Raw genomic sequence first — 26,980 nt, forward strand, 5'->3', positions numbered from 1 at the left:
TCATATTCTATCAATGCACGTCTCCTTCATCAGCTAATCCTGACTCCATCTGACACAGTAAAGAAAACCCAAGAGGCTATCAGTTCCTCTGTGGAAAGAAACAATAAGCCACAAATAAATATAATTTCAAAATAGTTTTTGGTACCTTCCTAGGCTGATGGGTTCCCAGTGGGTTGCTTAGATTCCAGGCATACTTTCCACATTAGTTTAGCTTCCTAAGACTGGCACTGAGGATGATAATCCTTCTACCACGTGTCCCTGGGAGCCCAGGCCAGATACAATTTACCAGGCTAGATGGGCCATGGGGCTGGCCCAAGGGGGCAATAGTGAGGGTTTATATGATGAATGGTAAGCATATGGATTGATTTAACTTCAAGATATGCATAGGTTTAAAAATTAAGGGGCAATGTGATTAACTAACCATTTGGAAACCAGTCTGTGGTGCATGCCAAGCTCAGAGCGTGACCAGACTAGCTCCTCTCACCACTGGCCATGCCCTCATCTGTCAGGGCTGCCGTGGGCTAGAGTTCGGGTCTACCAGCTGTCCACCGCACAGTCCAGCGGCTACAAGACTGCCTAATGTGATGGTGAAAGAGGTCCCTGTAGACTCGTTGCAGGGACAAGATGTTCCTGTCCATCCTCCCCAGCCTTCCATAGGCAAGAAGAAGGGAGCCTGGAGAGGAGAGGTCTTCAGCAGCAGCAGCAACGGTGGGACCTGCTAGCTGCTGCCTGGTTTGCCTCTGGCCCGTCCCACTGCTCACCTTCTTACTCCATATTCAAAAACAATCCATCCATCTCTCTGTGCCTGCTCCTGAAAGAATGTGATGTGGCTAAACCCAACTATTGCTTCCTATTACCTACAGGATAAATTTAAAATTCCTCAGCCTGGCCTTCAGAATGTTTCCCAATCTGGCTCCGCTCTGGTTTTCCAACCTATTTCTCTCTGATCCCCTCTTCCACGTAGGGTCCAGCATAGAGCTGAAACCTGTTTTTTTGCTTACTCAATCCACAGTGAGTCCTCCCCTGGACTCTGAGCTCTGTAAGGTCACATGTGACACCTATTTTTCTCACCATTGTATTTCCCACACTTAGCAACAGTGCTTGGCATGGTATAAGTACTTAAAAACTACTTGTTGAATAGCAAGTGAATGTTATTACTATTAAAAATAACAATAACATAATCTTAAGGGACATAGTGAACTAATATGTGTTCACTATGTGCCAAGGCACTCTGCTAAGTAAATGGATTCTTTGTTTTTCACAACTCCTTATGAAGAATATTATCCTGTTCTGCAGAAATGGAAGCTGAGGCTCAGAGAGGTTGTGTAACTTGCTAAAGATCACACAGCTGTTAAGTACCAGAGCCAGGATATTTGAACTTGGGAGCCTGACTCCAAAACCCATGTTGCTAAACACTAGGTAGAATAAGTCAGTCAGATCAAGAACAGATGGTAAAAATCTATGAGAAACTGGGCCTGGATAGAAGAGTTGCATATAAAAATAGTAAAAGCAATAAGTATCATTTATTTCATACTCATTCTATGGCAAGCATTATAACAAATGCATTTTCTTATCCAAATTCTAACAATAACTCTATCAGATGGGGATGTTTTCTGTTTTCCTAAGGAGACAACAGAGAGGCTAAGCATCTCGCCCAAGGTCATGTGCTTAATAACACTGGAGCCAGACTTTGGGTCTGTGACGCCAATGTCTATAGGCTGTATCATATAACCTCTTCTGGAAATTTCTATTATTAATATTTCTTTTTATTAGCTGTTTGGGCATAAGCAATTTTTTTTCCTCCAGTCTTTTCAAATCCATGATCTGGACAATTGTGCAAATGCATGTGTAGACAATAAACAGAGACTGAAGGTAGCTGTAACTCTAAACATACCTACCCTCTTCTGTGCACGTGCCACGGTTGTATTTGATAAGCATCCTGTCTGTGTTAGCCTCAATTTCAGGTTAAGTGGTTATGGTTTCACTGTATTTTATATATGAACACATTGGTAGGTTTGAGGGATAGATTTTCTAAATTCTTTGTATCTATCTATCTATCTTATCTGTCTACTTTCCCAATCATGTACACAATTCTGTGGCGATGCTGAATACAAATGTGTTTGTCAGTTTCTAGAAACTATTTCTATGATTATTGTATCTTTATATTCATGTCTGCTCTAATGCATTGATCCAAGATTTATAATACTGGATATATTTATCAAAACTCCCCTCATGAATTCTGCCCAGTTATGCCTTTCTGTCAAATCTGTAAGCCACAGTCATACATGACTCCACACACATCACTGTTCTCTTCCCAAGGTGTTTCAGATGCTCACGTCACAACTGCATTTTTATAGTGGTCTGTGCACCAATATTGATGTGCATAAATGTGCATTTGTATACCTGTGTATCTTTCTGTCTATGGCCAGGATGGGGTGGGGGTGGGGGACTGTGGAAATGAGAGAATTATTAAATGCCAAGTAGATGTGCAATAAATTCCATTGATTTTATAAACTCCTACTTGTCTTCAGTCTCCTTCCATTCTTTATCCTGGGGGCATTACAACAAAAACCTATTTTAAATACCTTTACTCCCCCCTCCCCCTCCCCAAAAAAGTGTCAATATTTTATTTGGATTTTTAACTTCGCTCCATAACAGTTGTTTGACCTCCTGACTCGTGCAAGTCACATAAATTCTGGGACTTTATTCAGGAGCCATGTTCCTGCTATTGAATAAGCAATTTGGGAGGGTGAATTAATGACTTGTGCTGTTGCTGGAAAGTCCCTGAAGAAATATTAAAATTGCTTGCAGACTGAATCGATACTCAGTGAACACCCAGCAAGAGGGCTTCGGCTCTGGAATGGCCACAGGAGGCAGGGCTGGGTGGAGGAAGGGGAATTCCCGCACCCAGCCTGGCAAACCCCCTCCCAGGCCACCCCCACTTGCCCTCCATCCCTGGAGCTCTGTCATTTTCAGTAACGGCCAAGTCTTATTAAATCCCAACCAGGAGACCGCTGATTTGTCCTGTCTCAGGAAGCAGGCTCAGGGGACAGTTTACTCTCTTACTAGCAACGAGAGCCCAGAGGCTTTATTGGAGGTGATGGTCTGGACACATCCACCTGCTGGAGAGATGGGAGGGCGCAGCTGCTGTCTGGCAGGCTGCACTGTGCTGGGGACCAGAGTGCACTGGGTCTGGGGAGGCAGTGGCGATGATCTTCTCTGCTGGGTGTGCAGGAGAGCTGGGTGTTGCACTGCTGGCTCCATCTCTGTGTGTGCCCGACCAGTGTTTACTATCGCTCAGGTGGCCACATGATTGCAGCCTTTGTGCACGGGTGTGCTGGTGGGATGGAGTGCTTGAATTGTGTGTGTTACCATGTATTGCTGACACATTCTGGCAGTTGGCTTAAGGTTTGTTACTTGATGTTTTGTGGTATTGTATTAAGGTGACTGCACTTTGTGTAACACTGAGTTGGAGGAATTTGATTATTGTTTGGTGGCAATCCCTGTATTTCTGCTTTGAATTATTGCATTCGTTGATCATATCAGCATCTTTCTGTTTCATAATGTATGTCTCAGAGCTTAGGTTAATGGGTGTCTCCTTGGTGATGTGGGTTGAGTAACAGTGTTGGATCTGGGTGGTGGTGTATGATTCGGTAATTACTTTCTTGCTGGGGCTGTGGGTGAGAAGACCTATCCTTTAGCTTTTTTAGTTCATTCTGGCTTGGTCATTTGCCCTGCTTCTTTCCAGAAGGAGGATTCTAGAGATGCAGGACAAGTCTCTTCTTGATGACCATTTCCACAGTTCTATTATTCTTGGAAGCATGCTGCCTCTGCTCTATGGAACAGATCTGATTTTACCACGGCGACACAGGTTCTGGTGCCATTCTCCCTATATCTGTCTAATTTGGGGAGTTAAACCCCAGGGCCAAACCCTATGCCTGTCTAAAATCTAGATCCCTGGTGGAACTAGAGGAGGATGGATGGGACTAAACTCCCCAATCCCGATGGGAGTAACAACATGAACTCTAGTTTGGAGAATCCCCAGTCCACTCCACTCTGTGACTCTGGCCATCAGCATCTTCTTCCTTCCCAGCATCCCCAGATGATGTGGCTTAGCTGTGGCTTACATTTACAGGGACACACACACACACACACCAGGGAAGAGTAGAGAAACTCATACTAGGCATGACTTTCTATTAGGTGCAGAGTCTTTGTTTTGAGCTTGTAAGTAGAAGTATAAATACATCCTTGGGCATCAGACTGCAAAATATACAGAGCTGCCCAAGGAATGCATGTACTTCCTTTGATACAAAGCTGATATGAAGTATGGAGTAGTGGAAAAGCACATAGGTTTTAGAGCCAGTATTGTAGGAGTTCAAATCCTAGTTGTGGTACTTAGCATGTGACCTGAATGAGTTACTTAGCTTCTCTGGACTCCAGTTACATGTTACATTATCTATAGACAATCCTATAAAGCCCTATGGGGTTGTTTGAAAGTGAAAGTGTTAGTTGCTCAGCTGTGTCCAACTCTTTGCAACTTCATGGACTGTAGCCCACCAGGCTCCTCTGTCCATGGGATTCTCCAGGCAAGAATACTGGAGTGGGTTGCCCTTCCTTTCTCCAGGGGATCATCCCGACCCAGGGATTGAACCTGGGTCTCCTGCACTGCAGGAGGATTTTTTACAGTCTGAGCCACTAGGAAAGCCCCATAGGGTTGTTTATGAGGTTTAAATCAATTAATATATGCAACATGATTATAACAGTTCCTACTGTAGTAAGCACTTGTTACCTATTATTATTGAGAACACAGCACTTACCAAGTAAAGTGGCCATAGGATTGTCCTAATCATGTGTATAACCACATATGTTAATGTGAATAAATTCCAAGATAAGTCAATGGTGTGTGTGTGTGTGTGTGTGTGTGTGATTTAAGCAGAGAAGTGCAAAAGTTGCAGTGTGAAGGCACTTGGCTTTCTGTCCTTGTGAACAGTGACAGGTGTTGGGGGTTGATAAGAGTTCACCACTCCCCATCTCCATACTGAGGGCTCTACCCAGGTGATGAATAGGCAGAAAGAAAGATGGTAGCCCTGACACATTTGCAATTATAAAAAAAAAAAACACCAGGATGATTGCACTCTTTCAAGATTAAAAATATTTACATGTTAAAATATTATTAACTCATTAAAAATACTTACTTTCTAATTTTAAAAATCAGGACTAACAGCTAATCAGGACTAACAGCTAAAAATCAGGACTAACAGCTAAAAATCAGGACTAACAGTAATTCCTCACTGTCAGTGAGGAATAATGAAATCTAGGCATTAAATTGGGAACTAAGGAAGAGATAAGAAAAGAATCAGAGGAGTGAATATTAACGCATTTGGTATGGATTTTACAGAAGTCCACTGAGCTAGACTTGTTTACCTAACTAAGCCCGAGGGGCAGGGAGAACTTGGGGCCTCAGCCTTATTCCACAGGCTTTCCCATAAAAATAGCAAGCCAGACTATATCATGAGTTTAGGAAATGTCAGTTTTCATCTTTGCTCGTGGGCACAGATTAAGTAGGAGAATTCACAGAGTCCAGTTACTTTGAGCCATTACACTGAGGACTCTCAGCCCAAAGTGAATTTTTTCTCCTGATTTTTAAAAATTGTTTTACCCCTTAGTGGTGGAATAACTGCAATAATCATCAACCTCCCATGCTTCCCTGGAATATCCAGGTATGCAGGGCTGCAGGAGATAGATTTGGTTTGAATTTGTCAGATATTTGCTCAGTTCTTCCTCTCCTCTTTCTCCATCCTTTACCTTATCTCCATTTTCTCTCCTCTTTTCCCCTCCTCCTTCTATTTATCTCCCTGTCCTCTCCCCTCCATGACATTTAAGAATTAGAGGAACCCTTCAAACCCATCGAATAAGGATTTTTTCCCCCATAACCATTTCATTTTGTCTTTTAAAAAAACTACAAAATGCAAAGCACTACAACCCATGAAAATGCCATGAAGCCCAGAAAATGCCAACCTTCAACTCCTCAAGCAACTGTAGGCTCGTCCCAGAGAAGGAGTGTGCAGTCACTAAGTACACATGCGCACACACACACAGACAGGCTGGGCTCTCAAACTAACTGGATGAAGGGGGCAACTATCTGACTAATTCTGTTCAATGGTCAGATAACAGTCATAAGGGTTTCTATTTTTCTGGAAGTACACAGAGTAGGTCCCCTTCTTAAATTCAGCTGGGCTTTCAGTGAACCATAATTCTCACTGGCATTCATGATACACAATTCTGTTCACAGAATATCCTTTTGGCTCCTCAAGCTTTTTTATTTCAAAGATTTCAGTGTTTATGCATGCACAAGCCAGAACTCATGCACACTGACAGACACATAACTTGATGATTACTATTGCTGTAATAATAACTAACATTTATTGAGTACTTGGTATCTGCCAGGTGCAATTCTAAGCAGGTTTATGTGGAATAACACATTCAACCTTCATAAGAACCTATGACAGCGCTATAGCTATATGATTACCTTCCATATTAGATCAGAGTAGGGAAACTGAGGTCCAGAGAGGACATTCCCACAGCCACAGAGCCAATGAATAGGGAAGCTAGATCATCAACACAATGGACATGAGTTCGAGCAAACTCTGGGAGATAGTGAAGGACAGGAAGCCTGGCACACTAGAGTCCATGGGGTTGCAAAGAGTTGGACAAGACTTAACAACTGAACAACATAACAATGAGGGAAACTAGATTCAAACTCTGGCAATCACTTCCCAGAGCCCACTTTCTTGTGTTTTCTGTACTGCACATGTTTATGTCTGGCACATAAGTCTTTGCTTAGCAAAGACTTTCGGAATGGATGAATGAAAGAACAAATGAAGGATCGATCATATCTTAAGAACCTTGATATGCCCCTAAGATGGTGCAGTGGGTTTCCTTATGAAGCCAGGCCTGTCAATAGCTTAAGCTTTATTTGGACAAAGTAATTTGCCTTCCCAAGCAGTTTTCCGGGGAAAGTGTCCAGCAGCCATGTTTGCTCAGATATTAAATGTTCCTGACCACCAGCTCTCCACTTGACTTTCAAGCCAAATCCAGACTCCCTTCAAACCAGACATGAGACCCAAATACATCAAAGATGCTTTCTAACCCTAACATTTTGTTTCCTACAATACTTCCCTCCAAAAATGGGTGTTTCCCAATGAAATGAAACACCAGTGAAATGAAAATGGGTGTTGGTGCTGTGTCTGGATAAAAACTAAGAAATTCAATCAATCATGCCATCATCTCTAAATCCCCAGATATTTGGCATCATATTGACAACGTTTATAGATGATTGACCGAAGGTTTGAGTTTTCCTCCAGATGTTTGGAAGTTGCCACAGTCATAACCTGTTTGTCAGCCAGTGCTCATGCATTTCTAAGAGATATAAGTGAACACTAAAGAGGGAAAGAATGCTGCTGCTGCTGCTAAGTCGCATCAGTCGTGTCCGACTCTGTGCGACCCCACAGATGGCAGCCCACCAGGCTCCTCCGTCCCTGGGATTCTCCAGGCAAGAATACTGGAGTGAGTTGCCATTTCCTTCTCCAGTGCATAAAAGTGAAAAGTGAAAGTGAAGTCGCTCATTTGTGTCCAACTCTTCGCGACCCCATGGACTGTAGCCCACCAGGCTCCTCCGTCCATGGGATTCTCCAGGCAAGAGTACTGGAGTGGGTTGCCGTTGCCTTCTCCAAAGAGGGAAAGAATAACCCAAAATAAAACAGACTGAAAAGGACCAGAGTAGCAGCCATTCGACGAAACTAGTCAAGCAGACTCCGTTCCAGGAATGGGTTGCTGCCCTGGAGATCCATTAGAATGTGGATCCAGCTCACCCGAGACTTATGTGCTCAAAGACCTTCAAAAACCTCATAAGACTGTATCCTTAACTGTCTACTGAATCCTACCCCACCAGATTGCCGTGTGGCAGGGCTGATGGACCAGCCCCAGCATCAGCACAGAGAGCTCATGTTGTGGTCAATCCACCTTCATACCAACCCAGCCTCAGCCACTCTCCGAACACCTCCTGCCTGTGTATGTAGTATGGCTACGCATTGTCAGTCCAAGCCATAGACTTACACAAAGCTTGGCGTAAATCTGGTTTGTGCCTTTGTCCATGTCCCCATTTGTGATTTAGCGCTCTGCCTTTTATCATCTCTCCTACCTCCATTTTCTTTCCCTCTCTACTTCTTAATGCTATTTACAACTTCCTTAGCCATAGCGCAGCACAGCAATCTTTCAGTGTCTCTACTGATAAACCCAAGTGATGTTTCTTGCCCGGGTTTTCTCACTATTCGACTTAATTTATGTTTTGGTAAATAGGAACTTTAGGTTGTTCCATTCAATAGCATTTAGAGTTACCACTTTTATCAGAGGGATCAGGGCACTAAAGGACTTCCTGCAAGGGACATTTGTTTATTCTCATGAGTGATCAGCTCTCCCTACGTTTGAGAAGGCTGCGTGCATGTGGGCGTGCATGCACAGCGTCCTCGGTTAGAGCCTCTATGCTCCACTGCCCTGTGTCAATGCCGCTTGGCACTGACAGGAAGAGCCCAGTGGAACCATTATGTGGACAGCAGCCGGCCCTCAAACTGCTGGAGATAAATTCAAGCCCTGGACCCTTGTCTGCTGATGACCACTTGGTTCTTTGAGGAGCAAGCCCCCATCTGCTGGCAAGGCTGCTTCTCCAAACTCTCCCTCCCATGTCTGCTCTTCTTCCCTGAACTGCAGGGGAGGCTTGTCAGGACATTACTCACAAGGAACGTCTGGGGTCCCTTCTCCTAGAGGTGGGTGTTGGAGGGGGAAGGTGGGAAATGGGGACAGTGCCTCTCTCTCTATTTATGGGCCATCTATTGTCTTTTTCTCCTTTTCAATTCTTTCCACAGCTTCTCCTCTATTTCTAACTCTATTTGACCTTGAACTCTGGCCTCTCCCTTCACACCAGAATGTGTCCCAAGGGTGACAGAACCTTCAAAGGAGCAGTTACCTGGCCTGACAGGCCAGGAGACCAGTAGCCAGAGGGGCCAGCCTGTCACTCCACTCCTGGAAATAAATTCCATTGTATTTGCATTTTAATTTTCCACATAAACAAAGACCCAGAGTACTCGCTTGGGCAGCATCACTGGACGAATTTAATTAGAAATGAAAAGTTTATAGGGCCCTCTTTAATGCGATTAATGCTCAGTTAACATTTATCACATTCGTATGCTGGAATCGCCTTTTTTAAGCAGCCACTGGCCATGAAATTAATTTCTCTCAACTTTTTTTGTATCCAACCTGGGAAGCCATCTCTTGAGGCCCTCCAAGCTGTCTCCCTGGGGTCAGGAATTACTCTGTCTTCAAAGCCAAGTTAAAGGGAGATGAGGGTAGGGAAAGAGGTATACGTGTTCTGGATTGGGAGAGCAGAGGGTGGGAGAGTGAGCGTGAACACATTTCTAGGAGGGCTGTACCCTCTGCAGTGAGCTGAGTGATGAGCCCAGCAGACTGGCTAAAAGATCTCAGAGTCTCTACCCCCACCACCAAAAAAAAGACACTTCCCCCACTCCCTTCCCAACACACATACTCAGTCAAAAACCAGGCTTTGGCTCTTGCTTTTCTCCATCTCAGCCATCTCTCTTCCACCCCTTTTCTCCCTCATCCTGGGCTCTCTTAGACTTTCCTACCCAGGCCCATGGTGAGCAGGAAAGGCAGCCCTAGTCTCAAGCCCAGGGATACTTCCTTTTCTCCGGCTCTCCTAGTCACAGTCCGCAGAAGGCAACTGTCCTGGTGTGTCAGCTCCTCAAGGGAGGCAGAGCAGAGTGTGGGGAACACGAAACCTCTTTTGGTCCCTAGAGGAAGGATGGCCTTCCTGATCTTATCAAATCCTCTTTATTCTTCCCTTAGAGTCTACTGAGATTCGCCCCTTAACTCAAACCAGCTAACCTGAGTAATGTTGAGGAAGAGAGAGAGAAAGGAGAGGATGAGGGATGCGAGGAGGGAGGGGAGGTACCCACTCCACAGATGATAAAAGGAGATAAATAGCTTGACCTTTGTCCCTATCTAAATGTACACTCCCTGTGAGGACCTCAGCAGACACCAACCAAGCAGCTGCTGCCAGTATTCCCAGTAGTGTGTCTTACACACACACACACACACACACACACACCAGCCCCGCATCGCACACGGCTCCGCACACTCACCTCCAGCAGAGCAACTGCACGCGTGCCTGCACACAGACTAAACTGTGTCGGGACCCTCTGTGTATCCGATAGGGCCCCCCTCATCCACCCACTGTGACGCTGACCATCTCATCAACCCCATGATTTTCAGATAACATCCCAAACAGGCGGGCCATCCTGGTGAAGGTGGAGACTTTTGTCCTGGAACCCAAAAATGCCTTCAGCTGGAAACCCTCTGAAAGGCAAACCAGTTTGCCATTGCCCACTGGACAAGATGAGCAGCTAAAGCCTTTTAAGAGATCCTGGTGATGCCAGGCCCTTTGAGACAGCTTCCCAGGGCATGAATGCAAGACTTGGCCAGATGCCACGAGCCCACCCACTCTTTCCAAAACAGAGCCACGCGGAGACCCCCAACACAGACGCACCAATCCCTCTTAGAACCACACGCTAGGCGGGTACCATCTTGTCTTCTAGAATTAGGATGAAAAGTAACAGGATACAGGGCAGAATGAGGGCCTCCTCCCTAACCATCTCTTGGGCCTGTCAGGCTGGGGGCTGCCCACAGGCTCCTGGTCACCCTGGGCTTCCTTCACCGACCCAGCAGAGACCCTGGGGCCATGAGGGAGCATGAGGCCCCGGGGGCAGCTGCCCCAGTGCTCGCTTCCATGTGTTCACGTTCGGGGGCCCCTGCTGCTCTCCCTTCTGCCCTCCTCCAGTCTCCTGAGTCCTTCTCTCCATTTCCCCAACTGACTGTGCCTACAGCGGGCACAGCTCCCCTTGCAGCCTGCTGCCTGTCTCACAGCCCTTTCTCCTCCTGCTGCCAGGAGCCACCCAGCTCGTCTTCTGGCTTCCTCTGTTCCTGGATGGCTTCGGGAGGGGTTCACTGCAGGGCAGTTCATGCCGGGCTGAAAGCAGGCAGAGGAGGAGTCCAGAGCCAAGTGGCCAGGGCTCCCAGGTGGAGGGGGCTCTAACCTGGAACACCCAGAAAGCCGGCCCTCCCTTCCTTCCTCTTGGCCTCCCTCCCACTCTCCCTTCTGCCAGGGACCAGGCTGGAGTGACCGCACTACAGCAGCCCTGCAGCCGCTGCCCGCCTGCCTTGCGGTGTGCTCCCTGGTACAGGCAACCATGGGCTCCAGGTCTTAAGACTTTAGCTCCCACACCACATCCTTTGTTCTGCCATCTTTCCCCTCCCAGGCTGGCCTCCCCTTTTTTCCTTAACAACCTTCTGAGCCTCTGCTGGAGGCCACCCCAGCAGCCTGCTCTACCAGCTGCCCAGAGCTCTGGCTCCCTGCAACCTTCTCACATGTTCGGTTCCCAGGCAAGCCCATCCTGGCAAAGCCAGGTCCCAGGCCTCTGCCTTTCACCTCTCAGCCTCATCACCTCCTTCCTCACTCTTTCTCCTCATTCTTATTTTTGTCCTTTCCTTTCCATGTGCGTCTCCCCCCGCCTCCTCTAGCTGTGGGGACTTAGAACTCATTCCCTTCCTTAGGGGCTCCAGGACTCAGGGGCTCTGGAAATGTCACATCCCCAATACCAGCCCTGAGATGACAGCTCTGGTCTGAAGCCGAGAGGTAAGTTATGTCCAGTTACGCAGATCAGGGGATGCAGACTGGTGGCCCATGAATTGAATCAGGCCCGGAGATGTCTTTTATTTGACCAGCACAGAGTTTTTAAAAGCGAAATCTCAGTGCCTCTAGGCTGGGCCTGCGCAATCCAGCTCCTGATTCTGTGGCTCTCACCACCTCTGTCCCAGCCTCCTCGGCTCTCCCGCCAACCTTCCCCATGGGGTCCTGGAAGTACCTCTCCTCATGACCCCTGCAGCCACATGGCAGCTCCACTAACATGTTTCTTACCAGTCTGGACTTCAGGGCACTGCTTTCCTTCCTGCACAGCCCCACAACAGGCCCCAGCCTTTTCAGAAAGCCAATAACTCTGTCTCTCTCTCTCTCATGAAAAACTCAAATACCTTCTTATCATATTATCACTCAAAACCCACAAGAGTCCAGTTCTCTTTGTGGTTGTTGAGGATGAGCCACAGAGGAGCCTGGCTCGGCGGCGTCTCCCATCTCCCTCCTATGTGCCTTCTTCTCCTAGCAGAGAGCTCCCAGGTCTACACAGGGCCTTGCTTCTTCTTCTCCTATCCCAGGTCATCCTCTGGTTTCCCACACGCTCCTCAGCTCCCCTGCACCCAGACCCCAAGCATCTGCCTCTGCCATCATGCCCTGCGGGGTTTAGTACCCAAGCCCTCTCTGGTTCCCAGCTCTATGTTTCTGCCCTCTCCGCCCCACCCCGCCCCAGCTTCTTCCTTATTTCCCTGGCACCTGGATTCCTGGAGCAGGATTTGGAGGCTGGGACTGAGGCCTGGCACTTGGGAGCTATGCCCACGACTGTGTCCCAGTGCTGTTGCCATGCTTCCTGCTGGGGGCATAGTGGGCCTTGATGGGCCACTGCACCATAACTCTGCAGGAAGGGGGTGCACCAGGAAGGGCATCTTCTTAGCTGCTTATGTGACTGGTCCTTAACTAGTTCTGCCAATAGGGCTGAGACTCAAGTGTCAACGTGGAGATGGACAGTGGATCACACAGCTCTTTATCATGAAGGAGCATCACTGTAGCAAAGCCCCTCGTATTGAGGGCTCAGTAGAGTGCTACAGTACAAAAAAAATTGAAGAAAAACTTGGCCCCAGTTTTTCCAAATTATGGAATGAGGAATCCTCAACTCAGCCCTATTACTGTTGCCCAGTGGCCCAATGACCACATCAATGATTGGCCTGATGGTCCCAGGGACAGGGTGTCCAGTCTATCTGTGACTGCAGGCCACACTGTGTGGGCCTTCCTCTGTTTCCTGCTCTTGACCTCAGAGCCCATTTACCAAAGAACAGACACAAGTAGGCAGAAACACACACAAATCTGCACACCCTGAAGATATCAACTTCTGTTGCCCATAAACCATCATGAATGTATTCAAGCTGCACCTTCAGAGCACCGAAACAACGGGAAGAAAAACATTTCAACAACCTGCTCAACGGGAGAAAAACATTTCAACCCAGTAGTTCAGTGGTAGACAGATAAACCCACAGTGATTTAATTTTAAACCCATTCAATACTTTACCTGTTACTGGGCACTGGTTGTGAGACACTGTCCCACACCCCTCAGATCTATCAGAGGCCCTTGTCTCTTCTCTAGGCTCACCCACGTGGCTGGATGAGTGGCACTGGACATGGCTGCACCTGTACCTGTCTCCCCAGCATGAATGCAAGAAACTCCCCCTTGGAGAATCTGACCTAGGGGAGGGCTGGTGGAGGGAGTGGGGGGTGAGGTGAAACAGCAGGGATTCAGGGAAGTGGCAGGCCAGGTTCACACCCTATACTACATTCTTTTAAAGAACAGGAAGTGAGAAAGGAATTCTTTTCAGGATACAGTTTCCTCTTAAAATAAGAACTCCAACTCCAGGTAGCAATAAGGAAGGGCTAAGAACGGACCTGAACTTTAAGAGGTGAAGTTTCAGAGCAGCTGGAGTTGGAGATCTTGGGAGCTAGGGACAGAAAATGAAGCCCCTGGTTTAAGGCACTCCTTTGTGGACTCAGAGGGAGAGAGTGTAGGCTGGGGAGGGTGGGGAGTGGGGAGGTTGGTTCATCTACCACACCAGTTACTACTATTGCTATTCTTTCTATGCAAGCATAACGTTCTTGTCCACAAACACACCATCACATATACAACCACACTTTCCCACATACTGGAACAAGCCCACTTCCCAACTGTTCCCTAGCACCCCAACTTCCAATGGTGGCTCCTGTTCCCTGGGTCTACTTTGCACAATAATTCCTTCCAATATGCACACAAAGCCATCGGCTCCATCTCACTTCCTCCCGAATATTCCCTTCACTAGGTACCCTGTCTCCCTTCTCCAGGGGCTCCTCCTGCCTGGTCCATCTCCACTTGGCTAATTCCCCCTGTGGCCCCTGTATTGAACTGTTGTGTTGTCCATTTCCCTGTGACAAGGGCTCTGGTTACAGAGTTATTGATTGGTTTTCATGCAGACAGATGGGCCCTTCCGAGCTCCCATCGAAATCCCTGGCTGTATGGGCTGATTGTTGCCTCTCGGGGTGTAGGATTGCACTGGAGACCACCCTCCACGCAAGCTCCTTTGCCCAGACTGTGGACGGTAATAAATGGAGGCAGCCTGAGCGATAATAAAAGCAATTGAGTAGGTTACCTGTGCAGACACAAGATTTATGCCTCTTCATATTTGATGTGATTGTTTTATTGAGTTCTGAGAATAGTTGGGACACACTTTATTTATTTAGGTTTCCCCCCTCTAGTTTCCTCTTCAAATCACCCTCCAAAATGCACCTGGAGCTTTCGTTATGCACAACCCCTCCTGTCTTCCTCTTTCCTAGAGTTGCCAGTGGAGGTAAGAACTCAGGGCAACCAGCCATCACTCTCACCTGAAAGCCATCTTGTGGCCTGACCTCCCACTCGAAGCCTGCCCACAGGGAAACAGTTAGACCAATACAACTGCTGGCCGAGACATCTAAAATAACTAAGTGAACAAAGATGGCTTTTCAGGGGGACAACTCCAGTTCATTTAAAGAAATACGAGTGCCAGCAATCGTGACTAAGTCACGTGTTATTCTAATGAGGGGAAGCCTCGTTAGAAGCAGGAGACGTTCTCTGGAGAAGGACAGGTGGGCAAGGGTCTTCCGACAGAAACTGGCACATCTGTCCACTAGAGGTGGCCTGATCCAGAAGACTGAGGGGCACACAAAGTAAGTCCTTCTTTCTTATTTTTCCCGTTTCTCTGTGAGGAGAAGCCTTCTTCTTAACCTACCAACTTGCTTTGGCTCTTGGCCACAAGACCAGCAGCCCTGACCACTAAACAAGTGCAAGGGTACAGAAATGTGGTGGGCAATGCAGCCTCTCTGGTCCAGCTTTGTGCCAAACCAGGTCTGTCCAAGAGTCATATATGCGATGTTCTAGAACCTGAGTCTCAGAAGGAGAGACACAGACCCCAGTCCCAAACGTGTCTTCAGCATTCCCTTGGCTGGGATGAGTGGCTCCCAGCTTCCTTGGAAAGACCTCTAAATGAACAGCTAGGCCACCTGTCACCTCAGTGCCAGATTCTGATGAAGACCTGCAGATGACACGAGATGGAACTGTTTAACAGCCCTGGGGCTGGTGCCTTCTTGAAGCCAGTGTTGCCACTGCTAGGAGAGTACATATGCTCACTTATAAGCCAAACAGGTTAAGGAAGGGTGTGGGTAGCAGGTGATTGGTGGGAAACTGACTCTGGGAGGGTCCACTTGAAAGATCTAGGAGCTGGGAGTGCCCTGGTCCCACACAGTATAGCACCAGCTGAGAAAGCTAAAAGATTGATGGCCTCCTTGTCAGCTCAGTCCAAGACAGTACCCTCAGGGGATCTTCAGGAACACTTGACTCTTACTGGAGTCTGTGCCTGTGCCTTCAAAGGAGCTATATTCCCTTCCCAGAGCAACGGCCAAACCCGAAGACGTTGGCATATAATCAGGAAAATCCTTCCTGCCTAGCCAATTGCTCAGCGATGTAACTAGGTAGGTGACTGTTAGCAGGGTGGGTCCCCCTCCATCTCCTCCCCATTCTGGGCCATTTCCCACATGAGCTTTCAGTCTCAAGTCACCTGTTTATAAACACCCCCCACACACACACACACAGCAGCAGTGTTTAAGCACAAGCTGAAGAGCTGGCAACTCCACACTCAACGATCAGTAACCCAAAATTGAGAGCCATTCAGATAAATTCCGCATGCTAAACAATCCAGTCCAGCCTTCAGATTTTTGATGGTGGTTTCTGGGAGTGAGGGTGAGATTGGGAGGCCTCCCTTACCTATTCCATTGGCTCAGAGAGGTATGGCTATGAGGATTTGCCAATGGAGAAGTGGGGTTGGACGTCCAAGCCTTTATCATGACAGGATCAGAAAAAGCCAAAACCATTTTTAAAGCAGGAGAAGCAATTTAGTTTATAACCATAATAGCATATTTCAAGTGTGGCGACAGCATCTGTTTGGGGGAGGAGAAGATGAAAACCCTTGCGATTTGGCTCAGGTGGATAAGCACGTGTGGACTTCCTTTCTTGCCAACAGCCAGTAAAGACACATCCTTGATTGTGAGTATTATAAAGTGCCCAACACAAGTGGCACCTCACCCACAGTAAAGGTCTAAACTCGAGAACCACCCAGTCCCCAACACACCATACTTTCTACACAGAAGAATATCTCCAGGTTCTTCCTACAGGGAGTGAGAATTCACAAAGTTCCTGGCATCAGCAGCACCAGCAGAAATCCCACTTTTAGCAGCTTTTAGGGTGAAGCAATGCATCTCAGATAAACCTTACCCTTCAGAGCAAAGCATCTGGAGGCATAATGCTAAGGGTATTGGGCCCAGATGCATCCCCCCAGCCCCAATTCAGCAGCATACTAGGGAGCCCCCAGAATTCTTTCCCACACATGAATCACAATGCAAAATCAAGAAAACTCTGACCAAGCCTTGTTGACAAAGCCAGCCAGGAAGCCTCGCTGTAGACCCAGGGCTGGCTGCCCATGCTGCCAGTGGCTTCCCAGTTCTCCTCCCACTCCCTTGACATCTCCAGCAACACCTGCCCACAAATGGCTATTGTTCCACACCCAAAAGTAGCCTCTGTGTCCCTCGGGTGATCGCGCTCTGTGTTGAGCAAATTCTGCTGCTGTCAGAGGTGTTAAACCGAGGTCATTCTCCCACTCTCATCCCACTAGCAGCTCACTCTTCTACTTTCTCCCAGTTCTGGTGAGTGCACCTCAAGACCTCTGGAGCTTGGTCCTGGGGTCACCCATCCCCTGCTCTCCATGGCTTTTCAGGATGAGAGCATTCCCAAACTTTTGCATAAGCCAGCTTCCCAAAACATCTCAGCCAGTGAGGGGTATATAGTGGGGAGAGAGGGGAAGAAGGGGTGCTAAGCAAGGGGTGCTGCCACCACACCTGCATTGACTGCCCCAATCTTCCATGCCCCAAAAGCGAAGTGCATTGCCTTAACCAAACATATCTTGGGCTCCTCCAAAGGCTTGCAAATCCTATCACAACAAGATTGCTCCAGAACATCAGCACCCAGTCCCAGCAACACTGCTCCTCAGCAGGGCTTCTCTCCTCCCAAGACCTCAGTTCACACCCACTCCCCAGACCAGCAACCAGCTTAGAGGTTGAGAGGAGACATTGCTTTGTCCCCTTCCCACTCCTGCCCCAGCCCCAGAGCTTCCCCAGCCTCCTCCACTGGCTTTCAAATGCAAAAGACTCATTCTTCTCCCAATGCAGGTGGGGGCGGGGAGGGCCCAGTCTTTCTCCAGCTCCTTTGGAAGGTGTCTGAATGTCAAACCACTATGCTCTCAATACCTAGCTGAGCCAGGCCCGGGGAGCTGCAGGGTTTTCGGAGGGTGTATAATTAGCTGATCAGTATTATGTTACCCTGTTCATAACTGAATAACCATTTTAATACAGATGGCACACAGTGGGATAATTTCTGGGGTCGCCTCGCAGTACGTTACAGCACGAGTGTGGCAGAGGGAATCTTCTTTAGCCAAGGTACATTCTACCAGCTAATTTTACCTGCTGTTTTCAGGATGATTTGGGATAATTCCATATCATTTGCAAAATATTAAAAAAAAAATGAAACTTGATACGTGATGCCAGTTTCAGAAAAAGGCACCAGCTGAATTATTAGTTGCTCTGATAATGAGCCTATGAAGAGTGTAAAGAAAAACACAGGTACGAAACCCTCAGCCTTCTTCTCATTTGGGGATTTGCCTTAAAATGCAAGGGGCAGGGGTTGAAAAGCTGGCCAAGCCTGTCTGGAATTTGCACAGGGTCTCTGCTGATGTCAGGTTGCACAGTTCTGTGATGGGAAAGCCATCCTGGGTCCCCATCTCCAAGTGCTCCTGTTATGTGCTATACCTGCCACATGTATACACTGGCCTGGGTGGGATGGTACATATGTGGAGTGTGCACGTATCCTGGAAAGCACACTGGAGTGGCTCGAAGATTGGGAGACTAACTTGTGCTACTGTATGTTGAGCTGACTCCAGCCTGAGTTGTCACCCTGTGCCTGAACCTATCATCAGTGCAGCCTCAGGCCCGGACACAGGTACTCTAGGTAGTTGGAGGCATCTCCTGAGGTTCAGCCTTAGGGTCCAGAGTTCTCCCTCCTGACTTGGCATCCCACTCCTTGTCTAGCTTCTCTGCTCCCTGCCAGTGGTTGGCTGTTCATCGGTGTTTGCTCTACAGGCCTGGATACTGGTGCTAGTAGGCCAGAAATTTGTGTGGAGCTGGCGAGCAAGGCCTGGGCTCCCAGGAAGGCCACTTTTATAGGAGTCAGCAGGGATGATGGGGTGTGGGAGGCGGGGAGCCAGGACAGGTGGCTACCCCTGGGGAAGGGAGCATGCCTTTAGAAAGGGAAGTCTGTTTAGAGGCGATGAATAGGACATTGGTCATTTTAAAGGCTTCGACTGTGGGCTGTGATTGTCTCTAGATACGAGGCCCGTAATCTTGGAGTCTTAATTACCACAAACACTTGGATTCATTTCCAGGACGCAGGTGGGAGAAGCCTGGCAGGGAATATCCAGTCCTGAGCTGGAGGCAGCCCTGTCTGTCTGTCTATCTCTCTGCCTCCCCGATCCCCTCTCCCTGCCCAAAGGACCTGGGAGCCTAGGAGCAAGAGCAGGCGGAGGCTGGAGAAAGAAAGGAGCTGGAGCTGGGAGAAACCCTGGTGCGTGGGAGCTGGGAGCTGGAGCCTCACCCTGCAGCCCAGCGTGGCTTACTCACCTGTTGATGGAAGAGACGCTGGGCACTGTGTCGTTGTCACAGATGCCCTCCGCCAGAAGCCGGTCCCGGATCTCCCAGGCAAACATAGTTGGGTTCTGTCGCTTGTATTCAGCAATCTTGTCCACAACTTTGGGTGTTGCCACTTTTGGCTTGGAGCCGCCGATCACTCCGGGTTTGATGCTGCCGGTCTCGTAGTACCTGCGCAGGGAAAGCCAGCAGGGTCAATGAGAAGCAGGCGGTGGCAGGGAGTGGGGCCTGCAGGCTCTGGAGCCGCTCAGCCACTCTCCTGCCGGGGGCAGTGGTGTGGAGGGAAAAGATCCAGCGTGTCTGAGCGGGCTTCCAGAGCCACTCGGCTAAGGCAGGGATACATCGGAGGATGAGAGCAGGGACAAGAGACGCTCTCTCCCGGAAGGTGGTCGTACCAAAGGCTGCGTGCACAGCAGCTGCAATAGGCGCCCCGGGGAGTGGAAGCCGGCCTTTCATTTGAGAAGAGCGGGAGGAACAGCACTTGGAGGCCTGCCGCCCATTCCCACTGAGCACAGGGCCCCTATGGGAACCAGGACTAACCTTGCACCTCTCAAGCTGATTCTTCTCTTCTCGGGGCACCTATCTTTACCTTCACCCTATTCTTCCAACCCTCCCTTCCAAAGAAGAGCTGTCCTTCCGTTTCTGAAGACAGGAATCCGGCTCTCTCCCAGGGAGGACGCTGGAGCCTGACAAGCGCGCTGGACGGACCTGCTCCGCCCTCGCTTCTGGGGCCGCAGTCACCACCTGCGTGCCCTCGCCAAAAGGAACCGCTCTCCAGATAGCCCGTCAGGGATCTTCCACGCCCGCTAGCGACCTGCGCTTTTAGCCAAGCCCTTGGCTGGAGACCCAGGGCCGTCCAGCCCGCGAAGCAGATGGGGGCATCTCCCAGGGGCGGCTCCGCGACCCTCACCTGCCCAGGATTTTGCTGACACAGCCGTGGCTGACCCGCAGCTGCCGGGAGATGTCGCAGGGCCGCACGCCCTGGTGGGCCAGCTCCACGATGCGCTGCCTCACCACGTCGGGCAGGGGCCTGCCGTTCACAAACACCCCCCCGAGCTGGTTCACACCCCCGTGCCCTGCTGGGGAGAGACAAGAAAAAGACACAACACCCCCCACACAGCAGGGACCGGCCATTAGTCAGGGTCCGCGCGCGGCCCAGGACGTGCGAAGGGAGCAGCAGGGCGGAAGGGCATGCTCCTGGGCTCGCGGGCGAACAGCGGACGCCGACCACAACGGAGGGGATTAGGGACCGCGAGCCGCGGGACTGTAGAGACGCGGAAGTGCAGAGGCTGGGCGGAGGGCTGGGAAAGGACGCGCGACTCGAAAACCGGTGCGACGCCCGGGAGAAAATGAGGAAGGGATGGGCAGCGGGGCGAGAGGGGGAAAAGGGGAAGAAGCGGAGAACAGCCAAGTGGGAATTATTGCCGGCAGGAAAGAATGTAGGCCAGAGAGGGCCGGGCGGAGGTGCGGAATCCCGCCTAAGCCGCAGGCGAGAGCGAGTTGTCGGAGCGTGCTTGGAGGTGGATGATTTTGGAGTGTTGGGTAGGAGAGGAGCTAAGTCCCTGACACTCTCCCCTCTGCTCCCTACCTCTTTCCTTGTATTTACTTGGAATTGGAGTCTTCCTACATCTTTCCCCGTGTTTTTGTTGTGAGGTGTTATTTTTTTTGGACGGGGAATTTTTCTTTAAGTTTTCTATCTTTAGATATTTGGGGGCCATACCCCCCCACCCCCCGCCTAGTGTTTAAAGTTCAAAGAAAGCCAACTGAAGGAGGGAAGGGGCTAGGCTGAAGAGGCAGGGGCCCAGGGTCTGCTGCGCTCCGAGACAGGGAGGCAGTGGAGAGCGAGGAGGTGCCCGCTAGCAACCACAGAATGCAGACTGCTTGGGTTCATCCGCCTGCCGCGCTGCGCCAGGCTGGGGACCCACCGCCTCGCCCAGGACGCATGGTACAGGTCGCCTAGGTGAGCTCAAGGTTCACGGGGCACCCTGTGCAGCCAGCCTCAGCCAGCTCGCGCCCCTCTGACCTTTTAGACCTCCGCGGCCACTCAGGAAAGGGGACAGCAAGGGCGTTTGCTCTCCTGGGCAAGAGGAGGGTGCTGGGTCTCCAACCTGACTCCTGCTGCAGGCGCCCAATCCCGGAGCCATAGTGGTCGCCGGATGCCAGGCCTGAAGGCGCTGCCTGGCGCCCCATTCTCCCTGACTCACAGCAGTCTAGAAATCCTGCACCCAGAGCCATCAACACGCAGTCGCAGTTACTGAGCAATCCAAGCACAGAGTTCTAGCGGCAGAGTCCGACCTGACCGGACCAGCAACCTGCAGCCCTGTCCTGCTAGCCTCTGGCGACTTTCGGAGAAAGCGGGGACACCTGCACCCGGCCCGCTGCTCTCCCGTCCCCTTCTGGGGGACCGAGAATTGGGGCCGGCTAAACCTCTGGGGAGAGGCCTCCGATCTCCAGGCTGGGGGAGGCCGAAGCCTCTTATCCTACCCCTCACCCATGCTAGGCTCCCTACCTCTAGCCCCACTCCTCACCCCTCCCCTCCCTCCAAACCCGACCATCAATAATTTAGGCCCTGGGAGAACTCGCGTTACCGGTATGAAAAGGCGGCAGCTGCGGGCAGATTAAAGATGAATAATTCAGCCTCCCCGGGCTCCGGGCCCGGACCCTCGACCCCAATCTAAGGGGTGGGGGAAGAAAGGGGGTACGGCAGGAGTCCAGGGCTGGGGCCGAGGGCCGGTGCTGAGTCGGGCCTAGACTGCGCCACCGCCGCCGCCGGCGCCGACTCCGGCTGCCGCTGCTGGCCGGCCAGCCCGCGCCGCGGTCTCGCCCTTCCTTCGACCACCTTCGACTCGCCTTGCTCCCCTTTGGGCTTCAAAGTGGTACCCAGTGGGCGGCCAGGACTCGGCAGATCCCCCGCGGAATCGGCGAGAGAGGAGAGAAAGAGCAGAGGCAGCGGAGCCAGGAGGCCGGCTGGCTGGGCGAAGTCGGTGTGGTACCCGGTTCCACTCCCTCCGAAAAGGAGACAGGATTTCAGGCTCGGCTCACACAAACCGGCGGCAGCCGGAGGCCTCTGGCTCAGATTTCCTGTGTATGCTTGGAAATTATTTAGGGAAATATATTTTATCCCAAGAGTACTTTTTAAAGCATATATATACATATTTATGCTAAATAAATGCTTAAAGAAAAATGCAGCTCTCCCTCCCTCCTGGGCTCTCTTGTCCAAAGCACAGATCCAAGCCAGCTCTAAAAAGTTTCCTTGTGAAAAGTTACAAATCATCCTTGATTATTAATCTACAGAGAAGTTTTCTATTTAGAATCTATTTACCTTTGGGGGAAAAAAGCCTGCAAAAAAAAAAAATCTCTGAATTGCTTTCCAAGCTAAAGACATAGGACAAGAATTAGATAAATTCAAATTTAATTTAAATAGTCCTCTTTTCCTATTTTAAATTTATTTTCTCCCCTTCTCTTTTTTCCTGTAACATTTTTTTTTCTGTTTTCTTGCTTTTCTTTCTTAGCCTTGGTTTTGGTTTCTCTCTCCTTTCTCCCCAGCTTTGGCATTTGCCTTCCTTTTGTTCTTCCCACCTCCTTTTCTCCCTCTTTTCCGATCCCCTGGCCAGGTAACTGGCTGGATCATCCTTACCAGGGAGTGGGAGACTGGCAAGGAGCCTCTAGGACTAGAAGCAGAGCAAAGCTTTAGGACCGCCTGGAAGGCTTTTCTATGTGATATCTTGCTGACTTCGATTTCTCCTTGGAACCCCTCTTTGTTTTTAGAGCATCTCCCCAGGAAAGGCAGAGAAAGATGACCGCCACGTCCGGCCAATCTCAGACTCCCAACTCGAGGACACCAGAGGGGAAGTAGGATGGAAGGCAAGAAAGAAAAGAAGAGGAAGGAAGTATTTCAAACCAGCCCACATGAAGCCTTGCCTGGGCTGGTAGGGCCAGGAGAAGCTGGGAGCTGAGGGTCAGAAGGGGGCACCCCACCCCCACACTCTTCTGCCTGATTGTCCTGACACTGAGGCTGCCTGTGCGGAGAGTCTTCTCCTGGATAACCGCACTCTAAGTTCGAGAAAGGTACAGATGAGAGGAGGAAGGATGGGGAGGCAAACAGGGAGACAAAATAAAGTAAACATAACACAAAACCCTAAACACTGCCTGCCCATTAGTCTCCCAGCCCCAGGCAAGAGGGTAGCCAGGGGACCGGTGGCTGGAGCCAGGGTCATGGGCTGTGGATCTACTATTTAAGAAGAAGCAGGTGGAAGGAAGGAAAAAAGGATGGGCACGAGGGAGGTAGGAAGGCAGGTTGTAGGAAAAGTATGAGTGACATAAGGCAGAAGAAAGAGAAGGGTCTTTAGAAATACCGAGAAATGGAAGAAAGAGGAAGAACGAAAAGGGGGGACCAGGAGAAGCCAGGGTGGCCTATAAGATGGGACCTGAGCGTTAGAGGCCAGAGCCGCCTCAGGACAGGACCGGACAGGACAGGGTAGGGTGGGACGGGGAGCCCCGAGCTGGGACAGGAGCCGGGCGCCGGTACTCACGGTGCATCGCGGAGAAGGGGTCTGCTTTGCAGTGCATATCCATGGGGAGGCAGAGGAGCGGGAGCAACGCGGCCGCCGCCGCCGTGTCGCCTCTCAAACTCAACTTCAGGACTTGAGGAGAAAAGGGAGGGACGGTGTGGGGGGGGGCGGTGAGTGGGCGCCCGGCTGCGACCCGGCGCTTGAGAGCGGGGGGCGCTGCGCTGCACTCCCCGAGGGGACTCCTCCCGGGCCGATTGGAGCTCGCAACCGCAGCGGCCGCAACTTCCCACCGTCGGGGCGCGGGGCTGGGCGGTCAGCAGAACGGCCCCGGGGCGGCAGGCCGGACCGGGGGGACCTGGGGGCGCATGGCGCGCGCGGCAGCTGCGGCCAGGGCTGAGGCTGGGCGGGGAGACGGCTCACTCAGCTCCCCTGGAACCCGGTCATCCAGAGGCGGCAGTCGGGAGTGGGCGAGGAGCAGGGGCGGCCCGAGGGCGCCGGGAGGGGAGCCGGGCCGCTCCAAGTGCGGGTGAGTTGAAGAAGTTGGCAAAGAAGTAGCAATCCTCGAGACGTCCGAGCCGGCGCCTTCGGGAGGGGAGAGAGCGAGCCGGGCCCCCGCCCCCGGAAAAGGCTGGCGCGCGCCGCCGCGACCGAAGGGCCGGGTGGGAGGGAGCCGAACGACGCCGGCAGCACTGGACTGGCCCCAGGTGGGTTGCGTTTGCGAGAAGACTCGGCCGCAGACTGGAGCCTGGGCTCCCGGTGTGTCTCTCTCTAAAAGCTGCAAAGCCCCCTCCAGACCCCCTCCCCCTCCCCGCGCTGGGAGATGGATGACTTGTCAGACAAAGGCAATAGATTCCACCACTCTGTGATTCGCCAGCGCCGGAGCCCGGAGCTTCGGCGAGGAGGGCCCCGCGCCTGTCACTCCGGTGCCGGCGAGGGGAGGGCAGGGGAGGGGGAAACGGGAGGGAGGGAGGGAGCAGCGGGCGAAGGAAGAGGGAGGGAGGGGAGTGGGCCAGGGGGAGGGGGAACGGGAGCCTGGGATTAAAACTACACTGAGAAACGAAACTCGCCGATAAGATAAACGTTAGATAAGGATAAAGAGCGGCCAGTCTAATGAATATTCAGGCAACGACAGAGGACCGCAGAGCGCGCCACGCTCCGAATCCGGCTCGAAGTCCCAACTCACCCAGCCCTGCCATCCACCGGCCAGTGCCCGCCACGGGCCCCCCAGCTCGGTCCGCATCCCTAGTCCTGTTCCCCCCGCTACTCTCAGCTGAGTTCCCTTCCGTTCCTCCTGGTTCTTCCTTCCTCTCTCTGGTCCTTCCCTTTCGCCTGTCCCTCCTGAGGTACATCCCCACCCACACACCCCCAATTCTCATTCCGGGGCAAAGTGTCCGGCAATTTGTCCTCTCCCGTTCCACGCGCGGCTGCGTGCAAGGCTTCCCTCGTCCCCTTGCCTAAAGGGGTCTGGACAGTCCAGAACGCTCCGTGTAGAATCAAGAGGGAGACCTCCGGCGGGGACCCACCTGCCTCAGTGGGACCCAACGGACGGTGCGAGAACCCGGGGACTTGGCTCCTGGACCCTCGGGTGGCCGGGGAGGGGGCTTGGGGAGACAGTGTAGAACGACCGGTCGCTGGCGGCAGAGGAGGCAGGAAGGAGATCGAGGCTCGCCTCGCTCTCCCCGGCTGGGGAGAAGAGGCTGCGAACGAGGCCGAGCGCCGCCCGCTGCCAGCTCGGCGGATCCAGAGCCAGCGCAGGAGGCGCTGCGCGCTCGACCCGGCCCCGCTCCTGCCGGCGCCGCCGCAGCCCTCGTCCGCACTCGCTCCCTCGCTCGCTCGCTCGCTCAGGTTAGCTCTCGCACGCACCAGGCAGGAGAAGCCCTTTGTCTCCTAACTGGTTAAGTACAGAATATCCGGGAGATCTTTATGAAATATTTTCCCTCCTCTCATAAATCATCTTGGCACTTCAGCTGATGTTTTAACTCTCTCCCTCCTTCGCTCCCTCCGCACCCCCCACCTTCCTGGGTCTGAGAAAGGGCGGCTCAGGGAAGCCCGCGATGCGCTCTTGCAGCCGATACTCGAGGCAACTCTGGCCCCTGCCTGCTGACCCTGGCGCCTGCAGAAGAGCCGCGGACTCGCGCCGCTGTCCCTCTGTCCGGAACCTAGGATGAAACTAGGTTGGGGGCCGAACGCGGCGGCTCTCCCACCCCCGCTCCGACTCAGGTAGGAGGAAACTCCTATAGGGCCTCTTGCACGGGGGTTTTCAGAGCTCCCTTCATCCTCGGGCCGGTTCGGGCCAGGTTCAGACCGACAGGGTTTCAAGCTCCCTAATCTTCAGGAGGCCGGATCTGCTGGGATCCTGGCATTTCCTCTCCTTCCTAGATCCTCCGGAGCCCGGTTCGTTTAATCCACTTGCGGAGTAACTTCTGGAAGGAAAATTCCCCTCCCTACCTGCCCCCTCCTTCCCAGCCCTCAGCCCCAGTTCCCTTGGGCAGCCCAGCTGGTTCCCTCGGGCGGGAGATGAAAGACGCAGGGTCCAGCCCCGAAGGTCAGTCTCTTCCTCTCGAGACCTGCAGATGGCGCTCCTGGGTTTCCTTTGGCCTCACAGCCCCACGAACACGCACTAACTTGGTGTGGGGAGCGAGAGAGGAAAACCGTTCCTGGCAGCCTAAAGGGAATGGCTCTCGGGCCTGGGAGCAAGGGGCTCTCTGGTGATATTAGCTGGTACAGTCTCGGGCTTCTTTCAGGGAGGTAATTAAGTCACAATTGAGATGAGGGGGCCGCATGGAAGAAGGGTCTTCTTTACTGAGGAGCTGCTTAATACTAAAGGAGCCCTTTGCCCCAGGTCTCCTTATGTTGGTCTAGGAAGTTGTCTTAGGGAGTCTGAACTCTTGGAAAAACTGGACAGTGGACAGCACCTCTGTCTGCACAGAGACTCAGATTTTTCTAGAATCAGCCAGACATATCCTTAGGTTACACAGACTATGAAGAAGTCTGGGTGCAGACAACAGGCTTTTTTTACATACCAAGGAAGAGAGATTTTCTTCTCTTGCAAAGAAGGAGACAGTGCACAAAATGTGCTGGAAGTTGCGCTCACACACATATACTTGACATGTACCCCCTGAGAAGTGAAGACCCTTCCATGACAGTCCAGTTCCCAGGTAGTCCCTGAGACTCCAGAACCCCACTTGCCCTGCTCCTGAGACACTTTTCCCAGCACTGCACCAGCTGGACATCCACCCTCCCACCAAGCCAGCCCCTGGCAGCTTCCTCTTTGGCTCCAGCCCATTAAAGGGCCTAGAAAATCAAAGAGCAATATTCCGTGATGATTAGAAACCCTTTTAGTCAAGCCCCGGCCTTCTCCTAGGGCTCCAGGCTGAAGGGCTGGCACAGATTTCTCTCCAGAGGCACTGGTCTCTCCCTCTGATGT

At 51.4% G+C, this 26,980-nt stretch overlaps 1 protein-coding gene across 4 annotated transcripts in view; it reads right to left on the reverse strand.

Moving 5' to 3' along the window:
- The window catches only part of PAX2 (paired box 2), a 79,729-nt gene extending 56,112 nt beyond the window's left edge, over positions 1-23,617 (reverse strand). For all 4 annotated transcript variants that reach the window (XM_081548358.1, XM_081548336.1, XM_081548368.1 and 1 more), the window contains exons 1-3: positions 23,575-23,617; positions 19,953-20,121; positions 19,016-19,213 (exon numbers count right to left, since the gene is read on the reverse strand). In XM_081548358.1, the coding sequence (XP_081404484.1) occupies positions 19,016-19,213; positions 19,953-20,121; positions 23,575-23,617 (410 nt within the window). The remainder of the gene's footprint in view (positions 1-19,015; positions 19,214-19,952; positions 20,122-23,574) is intronic.
- Between the last annotated feature and the right edge of the window lie 3,363 nt (positions 23,618-26,980).

Source organism: Giraffa tippelskirchi, chromosome 2 (genome assembly GCF_054371585.1).
Source record: "Giraffa tippelskirchi isolate mGirTip1 chromosome 2, T2T-mGirTip1v1.2.pri, whole genome shotgun sequence".
Lineage (NCBI taxonomy): Eukaryota > Metazoa > Chordata > Mammalia > Artiodactyla > Giraffidae > Giraffa > Giraffa tippelskirchi.